Source organism: Xiphophorus hellerii, chromosome 5, assembly GCF_003331165.1.
Source record: "Xiphophorus hellerii strain 12219 chromosome 5, Xiphophorus_hellerii-4.1, whole genome shotgun sequence".
In the NCBI taxonomy this organism is placed as follows: Eukaryota; Metazoa; Chordata; class Actinopteri; order Cyprinodontiformes; family Poeciliidae; genus Xiphophorus; species Xiphophorus hellerii.
This window is the reverse complement of record NC_045676.1, coordinates 26,508,555-26,518,991: the sequence shown is the minus strand read 5'-3', so window position 1 is coordinate 26,518,991 and position 10,437 is coordinate 26,508,555. Positions and strand designations below refer to the sequence as shown.

General features: G+C 36.0%; 1 protein-coding gene and 1 long non-coding RNA gene across 2 annotated transcripts; both read left to right on the top strand.

Annotated features, from left to right (window-relative positions):
* Positions 1-2,068: 2,068 nt before the first annotated feature.
* Positions 2,069-6,659, top strand: LOC116720523 (B-cell receptor CD22-like). Its single transcript, XM_032563833.1, has 6 exons — positions 2,069-3,506; positions 3,623-3,841; positions 4,437-4,691; positions 4,790-5,050; positions 5,684-5,762; positions 5,867-6,659. The coding sequence occupies exons 1-6, from the start codon at positions 3,227-3,229 to the stop codon at positions 5,952-5,954; spliced, it is 1,182 nt and encodes a 393-aa protein (XP_032419724.1). The 5' UTR covers positions 2,069-3,226; the 3' UTR covers positions 5,955-6,659.
* Positions 6,660-8,218: 1,559 nt separating this feature from the next.
* Positions 8,219-10,365, top strand: LOC116720528 (uncharacterized). The gene is made up of 2 exons (XR_004339403.1): positions 8,219-8,520; positions 8,591-10,365. It is a non-coding gene; the product is annotated as an uncharacterized LOC116720528 (long non-coding RNA).
* Positions 10,366-10,437: the final 72 nt, after the last annotated feature.

The following is a 10,437-nucleotide window of genomic DNA, read 5'->3' as shown; positions in this document are numbered from 1 at the left end:
TGGATAGATTTTTTTTTAATCTTTAAAAAGTCCTGAGAGATTTTTTTTATATAGATATATATTTTTAGACAATTCCAAAGATAGATTTTATTTATGTCAGTCGTCTTTGCTAATATTTTAAAAGCTCTGACTGGATGGATGATTAAAGTCAAACACCTTTAAAATTCACTGCATGAGCTTCCTCTAAACGTTTCACATTTTAGATTAGATCTTTGTCGTGTTGCAAGGAGCTCAATGAAGAAACGACACGATGAAAACATTTTCAGCTAAAATTATTAATGTTGTTGAATTCTTTTGGGAAAAGTAAATCATTTAATGCTTTTTGAAGCACATGAATAAGTCATAAATAAAAGTCAGTGTTACATGTACATTCAAGATAAATAAGAAATGTTCATCTTAGTTTGACAAATATAGAGATGGGGTAATATATGTTATGTTTTTGTCCCCTTGAGGCCAGACTAAGATCATTTTAGAAACTAATGCTTCACTTTTGTACTTTTGCAAAAACTTGCAAGGATTTCCTACTAAATCGTGATGAATGTTTAAATCCAGAAAACAAAGCAAGACGAAGTGATAATATGCACAGGAGTGGACACATTTACTCTGAACATCGTAACAGAGCTAATGGAAGAACAGACTCCTCGGTTCACACAGAGAGAAATAAGTCGTGTGGTTTCCTTCAGCGTAGAAAAGGAACTTTTACTGGGAGGGACGTTTTAGACAAATATCTAAATGAGGGATATGAAGACACAGAGTTAATGCAACACTAAATAGGGCCAGACGCCTGACTACGGCCAAATATGGTAATAGGCAGTCAGAAAAGTTCGACTGAGGAGCCTGTGTGTGTGTGTGTGTGTGTGTGTGTGGGTGTGTGTGTGTGTGTGTGTGTGTGGGTGGGTGTGTGGGTGTGTGTGTAGGTGTGTGTGTGTGGGTGGGTGTGAATAAAACACCAACAGACAGGTAGTAAGTTTAAGTTATTGTATTCAAACTTATATTTTTGCATATATTTAGGGAGGTATTCAATAATAATATATTCCTATAATAATATAAACAATAAACACAACAGGAAAACAACAATAACAAAACATAAGTAAAACCCTGATAACGCCCAAGAGTTTTTTTTCTCTCTTATTCAAGTCCGTTCTTTTGTTTGCCTGGTAATTAATGGTCCATCAATCAATAATCCGACTGTTTTAGTCTACGATCCAAGGCAATAGGTCCAGAAAAATGAACTAGTTTGGTTCAATGAAGTCCTACAGCAAAGCTGCGGTGATCCGGTAGCTCGCCATCCTGGGTTGAAACGGGGAGGAATAAAAAGCCTGAACTAAACAAGGCCATAAATAAAAACAAAAAATAGCATTTAAACAGGGTTAAACTGCTATCCAAAACAACTAAACATTCATAATAAAATAGCTATATTCCATAAAGTATTTATCAGAAATCATTCAAATGAATTTCAAGCTAAATATCACATTAATGTTACAGATCCAAGTAAAATTACAGATCAAAGTTACAGATAAAACTAAAGTGCACTTTCAAGTTCTATCTAAGTTTAAATGACATTGAAGTCAATTGAACTTAACTGACTTAAGTACTGTTTCAATAAACAATGAATTGTTCTTTTGCGCAACTCTAAAGAAATGAACCAATTCCAGAGTTCTACAGGCCGTCAACAAAATTAATGAAAAGTAACTGAAAGTATCCTTAAAGGACAAATTACGAAAAATCAAAAGGGGTTATATAATACTTTGAAGACATATCTTCTATTCGGCCACAAAATCAACAAAAAGAGAATGATCTTTTAAGCTACAAAATTATTTTTAAGACGCCAATACATAGATTTTAAGTGGGCGTGTTGCCACCGCATTTCTACTATGAAAACAAACAAACAAAAGACGTCAAATAAACGACTCACCGTCGAGTGGTTGCCAGAAAACACCCAATGTAATCTATGTTGATTAGGCTCGATTCAGCAAAATTCTTCAATGATTTTTGAAAAACGCCAAAACAAGCAGCTAGCCACAGCGTCAGCAGCAACAACAATGGAGGAGATCCGAGTTCACCTGAACAGCCAGCATGTTGTTTACTTGTTCAGCCTGGATTAATCTGACAGTCACTTTGTGGTCAGATCTTGAAAGAAAACAGCAACAAGAGACTCATCATGTCGAAACACCGTCTGCAGCTCCAGACACAGAACTGAACCACTGACTGTAAATCACCTCATCAGACTTTCTTCAGCTTTACATTGATGCATCTATAATAATATTGATAATTATAACGATAAAGCTGCTGTTATTATTCTACACCACATGGATGACGCCAGAGACAATCTGAGACTAAAATAGAGGCCAAAACATAAACAATGGATCTAAAATTGTTCTATTAGTTTATTGAGGTTAGGATTCACCATTAAGATGTTTTCTATACTTTCAACATTATTAGATTAACCAATTTAATATAGTGTACCATTTAACATAAGATTTCAAGGAATTACAGGGAGTTACAATTTGAGGCTTGAAGTTTTAAACATTTTTTGTCTTTGAGTTCAGTTTGTTCACTAATCATCTCGTCAATTAATAACCAATAATCTGTGATTGCTTTTATATTCAGCCAGTTAAACTCGACTCTCTCCACCAGATCTGAACTGAATCCTGTTAATGATGGTGATGTTCTTCACAGGACCAGGGGCCACAAGGTCAATTCTGCTTTAGGCCCATGAAACCTTGGACTGGCCCTAGATGATTATTGTTAATAAGCACTGATGATATTACAATATATTGATACATTAATTGTTCATCATGCAGAGTACAGTCGTTGTTTTTACAATATTAACAGTTTTCCAGTTTTCTTTCTAGGTGGCAGCAACAAGTTGAAAGGTGTAGAAAGAATCGCCTTATGGTTTCATAAACATTCACTGTTAGTTTATTATTGATATTAACTTTGATTATTGATTTGAACTTTGTGTGGAAAGTCAAGAGCACATAAATGTTTTGTGTTTTCACACTTTGTAGACGAGACTCGGGATTCTTCAAGTGTTAAAAGCTTTTAGTTGATAGATATCATCATTTTGAAAATGTATTTCAGATTCATTAAAATATGTTTACATAAACAGTCTACTTAATGTTTATTCAATGTCTTTTTTCTTCCAGATGTTTGTGTTCAGAATGTTTGGGGAGTGACTTTTAGTCGTCCTTCCATTTGTGCCCTAAAAGGATCAACGGTGGAAATGAGCTGCAACTATATTTACCCAGCCAAATACGACAACATAAAGATTGTTATAGAGAAAACATTTTGGTTTACAAAAGTCATTAATGGAGATCATGTGGATCTGAAAGACGACCCAGATTATTCAGGTCGTGTGGAATACAATTGCACAAAGACTTTCTGCTCTCTGAAGATCTTTAATGTGAGTCAAACTGACTCAAAAGAGTACAAGTTCAGGATCATAACAAACCATCCAGGTGGAAAATACACGGGTTCAACTGGAGTCTCTTTATATGTCAGAGGTAACAGTTGCAATTTAAGTCATTTGGTTTTAAGATGTTGCAAATATTACAGTTTAACCTCTAAATAAATCTGCTTGTGTGATTTTCATAAAATTATAACTTTTTTGTCCACATAGATCCACAGGTGAAGGTAAACAGATTAAATAATCCAATCAGGATCCAGCTGACATGTCACACTGACTGTCAGCTGGATCCTCCAGTTTCCTACGTCTGGCTGGAGGATGGGAAAGCAAACAAAGAAAGTAACAATAATTTGGTCCTGTCCTCATTTAATACCACACACAGATATCAGTGTGCAATAAGAGGACATGAGGATGTTCCATCTCCTGCAGTGTGTAAGTTTGTATCTCTGTATTTGTCTGATGAAAATATTTAAAGTATTTAGTTCAACAAATAATTATTAATTCACCTGGCAGGTTTAGATCTAAAAATATTTTAATTCAACCTAGAAATGTGTTATGGTTACTGATTTGACAGGCATCTCTCAAAAGTTCAAAACATTGTAAATTTTTCCAATTTCTGTTTGAGAAAAAAAAGCCTCTTTCCCATCACCCTAATCTGTTGCTCTTTCCACATATTTTCCATCAGATTCTCAGTGCAGCCTGAAAGTATTCACAGTGATTCACTTTTTCTAAATTTTGCAATGTTACAGTCACATTTCAAATTGTGTTACAATAATCTCTTTCCTCAAAATGCTGCACATAAATATCTCATTACAATAATGTCTAAAAAAAAAAGCTTTGAAATTAAGAAACCAATAAATTACATTTACATAATTGCTCACAGTTGTTGCTAAATTTTGAATGCGATGCCACAAGTTTAGTTCACTTATCTCTACATTTTTGTAAATTTATTGATATTTGGGATTCTGAGCTTCAAGTTGCAAAGTCATGAGCTTCATCTGAAGTTTTATTCTCACGTTTTCTCCAGATGCTCCACAGACCATCGCTCTGTCAGTGACCCCCTCAGAAACTGTTGAAGGCTCTAAAGTGACTCTGACCTGCAGCAGTGATGCTAACCCAGCAGCTAACTACACCTGGTACAGGGGAAAAGTCGACAAACTCCTGGAATCAAATAAAAATCTCACCTTCGACTCCATCAAGTCGATGGATTCTGGGCAATATTACTGTACAGCCATAAACAAGATGGGACAAAACACCTCAAGAGTCAATGTTGATGTTAAATGTACGCAGTAGCACATTAAAGAATGTCTTCCACTTATTAACTTTATATTTTGACATTATTATAAAAGTAACAAACACAACTCCTACTTTTTCTTGCAGATGCTCCCAGATCTCCTTCAGTGTCTCAGAGTCCGTCTGGTGACATTGTGGTGGGTAGCTCCGTGACTCTGACATGTAGCAGTGATGCTAACCCAGCAGCTAACTACACCTGGTACAAGGAGGGAGAGAAGGCACAAAAAGATTCAGGAGAAAAATTCACCATCACCAACATACAAAATGAACACAGTGGGAACTATTACTGTAAAGTCCAGAACAAGATAGGACATCATAACACCTCTGTATCTGTGACTGTTGTGGCAGGTAAATATTTCTCCTATGTTTGTATCTGTATATATATATATATAACATTTATTGAAAATATTGTTTTTTCTACTGACCCTTCTATCTTTGCATTTAGTTACATTAATTAATTCTTTACGTTGCCTGAACAAATTTAACTATCACATGTTATTGATGAAACAACATACAAGATTAAGTATTTTTATTATTTCCAGTAATCCAGTGTTTTCTTGGCTCAGTCAAAGGTAAAGTTGACTCCTTTACTTTAGGATAAAACAGTCAACTAATTGTTTTGATTTTACTTTATTTAAGCCTGAAGTCTACATAGTCTCCGTCTTCTGTCTCTAAAGTACTTTTAGAGGTGAAACTGCAAATCATTCAAAAAACAAACAATAGAAAAACATATTTTTTCTCTAATATCAATAGAGAGGAAGCCAGAGATTATTGATTAGAAATGAACTAATTTATCACATTTCATAGCAAGAATTCAAATGACTGGATTAGCCTGCAAGAAACTAAACAAACAAAGCAATAATAATAATTTGGACAATGAACTTTGTTAAGGAAATCATGAAGACTTGTCTTCCAGGAAGACTCATTTGTTGGATCAATATCAGATTAATATTAATATTCTTGTTTCTTCTAATATTTTAGGTCAACCAATGTCAACGATCACCTGCAGGTTGGCTCTATTGATCCTGATTTCTATGCTTGTCCTGATTACTTTTAGAAGGTAAATCTGTATGAACATTTCATCAGTTGGGTCAAATGTTTATGTTCTTCTTGATTTTCTGCATTTTGAAACTTTTGTTTTTGTATTTTTTGTTTTTTATCCAGAACCCTGAAAACTATGAAAAAAAACACAAAACTATCTGATCCTGTAGAAATGATGGAGATGAGAAATGCTATTGAGATCACAGAGTGAGTATGGATTGATCGATCATTGATCAATGCGTTGATCTGTAATTAATCAATCTGCTTTTGGTGCATTGTTGTCATTCAATTACTGTACATAAAAAAGTCAGACAGGAAAAACTAGAAATATGAGGTGCTGCATTTCACCAAAATGAGGGTAAAAAATTTATTTGCAAAAATATAACCATAAAAATAACAAAAAATTAATACTGTTTGTACATATTGAGTCTCTGAGTTATAAAGACTGCAAGTAGTGAGAAGAATTGTAAACTGTTATGAAATGTTAAAGAATCATAACAATACCAGCTTGTGCTGCATAAAGAAGCTGAAAGGTCAGAGGTCAGCCCTCTGTCCTTCAGACTATTTGGATGCAGCTGCTTCAGTTCACGTCCAGCAGAGGTCACAGAGAAGATTCACCTGGAACCAGTCAAGGTCAACCATGGAGGAGTCATGAACCCAGTTTACCACGACCCGTAACCAAGGAGACGGTTGGAGTGAAACCAGAAGAAGCAGAGAGGAAGTCCATATAAGGTTGCAACAGAGCGCAGCATCAACACCTGCAGAGACTGTACTCTCCTACTGTATTTTAATATCTTCATATCTAATCCCTAATTATATGTTGGTCATGTTTATCTGCTCATATTAAAGCTTAGAACGTTGATAAAAATATGGTTTTGTTGGTTGTTGCTTTAATTAAAGTTTGTTTTGAAGTGTTGCTGTTTTTATATCAGCATTTTGCTTTTAATAAATCTTCATTTTTCTTTTCATAATCAAACAGTTATATCTGGGAGTTTTTGTTTGGTCAGCCTCCTTCAGTTTATAATACAAGCCTCTGATTCCTGAACTTGTAATTATTTAAAAGCACATGCTGAGGTTTAGAAGTGGTTTAGTTAAAGCCCCTCCTGGAGTCACTGTGGGACCCCATAGTGGTACAAAGTAGGGCTGACTTAAAGGGAACCAGTCTGGGAAAACTGGAATAAGCTGTTTTCTAATGAAAATATGTGACGTTCACGAACAGTCCGATTCTTTTGAACATCTCTTTATCATGAACAGTAGTTCTCGAGTCTCAGATACTGAGAGCTCTTTGTTTTGTTACATCTTTGTTTGCTTATGTCACCGGCACCAGATCTAGGAGAATCTGAGCCAGTATCAAGTGATGCACAGGCAGAAGATTCCTGTGCAACCAAAATCTGTGGATCACAGAGGAAGTAAGTTGATACAACGTTACTCTGGCAAGAACTCGTTTATTCTGACACACATGATAAATTAAAAATAAAGAAAGAAAGAAAATACAATGATAATACTGTACAATTCAAATTCAATCAACAAGATCAGGAGTTTCCACAAAGAAATAAAATAAAACAAAATGCACAAATAAAGTAACATAGTAGCAAAAAACATTTAAGACAATCTAATCCTAAGTTAACATAACCAAACTGAACAAAACATTTCCTCTACAACTCGCAGTGAACAGCAACGTTTTTCAGTGACAACTGTTTTCTTAATCACCAACGTTTGGCAGTTATAACCGTCTCAGCGGTTACAAAGGAGATCAAGCCTACCACAAATAAATACACTTTTATGAGAAATAAAAATACTACAACGCTACGAAATACAAACACAGCACTGACTAATGAAGCGATTTAAATAAATCCAAAATCCCAAGGCTCCAACCACACAAAGCAGGTCATATGCAGACACAGATCAGCGCTAGTATAAAATTACACACATAACTTATGCAAAACACTACAAAACTAATCTTTATATATTTACAGAACATTTTAAATCGGCTTATAAAAGTTGCCTTTCATCCTATCTGTGGATCACAGAGGAAACAAGTTGATGCAACGTTACTCTGGCAAGAGCTCGGTTATTCTGAGCCGCGCATGCGCAGAGCCAGGAAACTCGTTCGACCCACAGAGACACGAGAGCGCCCCCACTGGCGAGAAGATACATGCACACAACAAACACGTCTATATACATAAGAGGGAAATAAAAGAAAAAAACGAAGACAAAAGACAAGATCAATTCTGATTCAAAAATAGGGGGAGTATTAATTTATTTTTTTCCTGTTTCTCAACCCGATACTCTTACAATGCTCTGCACACTCTGCAACAAATCACTGTTTTGTCCAGAAGCCTCTTATAGATTTCAAATTCAACATTAGTCACCAAAAATAAATACATTCTTGGATCCAAAAACCTAGTTAAGGTCCTGCATATAACTCACCATAACACAGGCTTGCTAACGAGGCAGTTATCCTCCATTAGCAGAATGGACTCATGGTCAGACAGCAAACTGATTCTGGACCGGTTCCGATCCGGCTGTACTTTCACTTCTTACAGATCCATAAAACAGACCCGGGTCGGAGTCCACTTGCACAGCGGATTGATGCCACCCACCAAAAACTCCAAGTAGTGGAAACCTGAGCCCTCCCTTCCCGCCCCGTTCACCTCCCTCTACTACAGGCTCCAGTCTCATTCCAGTTTCTCTGAAGCCTTCATTTAGAATAGATAAACTTTTATTGGTCATCCTGTCGTGTTTCTCTTCCTGTGTCTTCATCTGGACCGGAGCTGGTATGTGACCCAACTTCTTGACTTTGATTCTCCTTCCATGTTTCCATAAAGTTGCTTTGTTTTGTTGCAGGTAATCAGACGGCAGCAGGTTGAGCTGGACGCCGTCTGTCTCTGTTCTGTGTTTATCGCCTGATCGGTTTGTAACGTCTGCTAAACGCTCTGCTACAGAAACTAGCTCTGCTACAGAAACTAGCTCTGCTACAGAAACTAGCTCTGCTACAGAAACTAGCTCTGCTAATATTTGTTTTATGCATCACCGGGAGTTTGGATCTGGTTAGTTTTCATTAGGCAACCGGAGAAGTGAGTCTGCTGGCTGCAGGAAAGCTGCTATTATTATTATTATTTTTTTTAATCAAGCTCTTTGGGCTCTGTCCTTCTTGCCTCTGCAGGTTTGGCGGGAAAGAACTGTTCAGGCATGCTTTGTGTGGCAGGCCATCTTAACAGAAAATCTGAAGCATCACACTCACATTCCAGATTTCAAATTAGTTTATCACCGGATATAACAATTAAGATATCTCTGATTATATATTGACTAGATAAAATACGTATTTGAGACATTTCTAATTATATTCTGACTTGTATAAATGATATCAGAATTACCATTAAGTTGTAAATTCAAGAAATCTCACTTTTTTGTTCTGGTAATTCTGATTAAGTACATCTTAAATGACACCAGAATTCAACATATACTAAATTAATTTGTATATAGGAGACATAAGATTCAACTAGTGAAAATTAAATTATGTCTGAATGATTTGGAGATGTCTCGAACGTTTTTTAATCTAGGTGGCTTTTCTATTTCAGATATTTTGAATAATTATTCTGTCTAGACAAAACATCCCAAGTTTACTTAGAATTTAAAAATCTCAATGGCAAAACGTTTTGGAAATGCTCCAGTTTTAGCTTGGGAATGGGGCGGCAGTAGAACCTTTGGTTCTTCAAAGCCGTTTTAAGTTGGAAACTCTTGGCAGATTTCTGAAACAGTCTTTAAGTTTGTGAAGTTCACGTTAACAGCTCTTTGTATTTTTCTTTTGGCATTTTCTGACAGTTTTTTGCAGGACCTCCAAAATTCTTCAGGCAGCTGTTTGGACAGCTTGGTGACGTCACCACAGCTATGTAAAAATGCCATTTTGACCAGTCACAGTTACGATCAACATAAATAGTGATTACGGATGTCGGACCCTTCAAATAAACCTGGTGACGTCATGGAAGATATTTTGAAAGGCATTTTGTTTTGTCAAAACTTCTTTCATTTTTCTTCCTAGTCAGAATATGAATGTAGATATCTTAAAATGCCAGGTATAAAATACAGTTGTGTCTAAAACTCATCCTTGGATATTTGTAATCACCTTCCAGATAGTCAGAGGAAACTGATTACATGTTAAAACTGCCTGCCATATCCGTGGCTGGTTGGTCTGACGGCTCGGATTTGGGGATTTGTGGGAGCAGAGATAGGAATCGTCATTTCTAACATTTGTTTTCTGTATTTTCTCTGCAGCTGGGATTTTCCAGTGTGTTTTCCTCCTTGGTGGTGGCATCCAGTGCTGTCTAAGGCATTACATTCTCTGTCTCTATAGCGCCCTCTATGGCAATGGAGGAATCCTGTTTCCTGTGTGACGTGACCTTTTCAATCTGGGTCTTTCACTTTCTATGCAACTTTTTAAGCTGGCTTATAATTCGCTTTAAATAAACTTTGTAAGTAAGGATGGAACCATGACTCTTGTCTTTTTAATTGAAATTTACACAAGAGCCGTTATTGAGGGTTGCTGTAGTAAAAGGAGCAGATTAGAAATAGCAATAATTTAAAAAATATATTTTTATCGTTAAATGATAAAAAAAAAAAAACATGCCACTTTCATTCCACTTCAGAGTCATGTTCTGCTTCATGTTGAGTCATGAACAGTAGAAGATGGTTGT

Coding starts and splice junctions, on each gene's coding strand:
- LOC116720523 (XM_032563833.1), top strand. CDS start 3,227: ATGAGCTGCAACTATATTTACCCAGCCAAATACGACAACATAAAGATT. Junction 3,507..3,622: donor AGTCTCTTTATATGTCAGAG/GTAACAGTTGCA, acceptor TTGTCCACATAG/ATCCACAGGTGAAGGTAAAC. Junction 5,763..5,866: donor GTCCTGATTACTTTTAGAAG/GTAAATCTGTAT, acceptor TTTTTTATCCAG/AACCCTGAAAACTATGAAAA.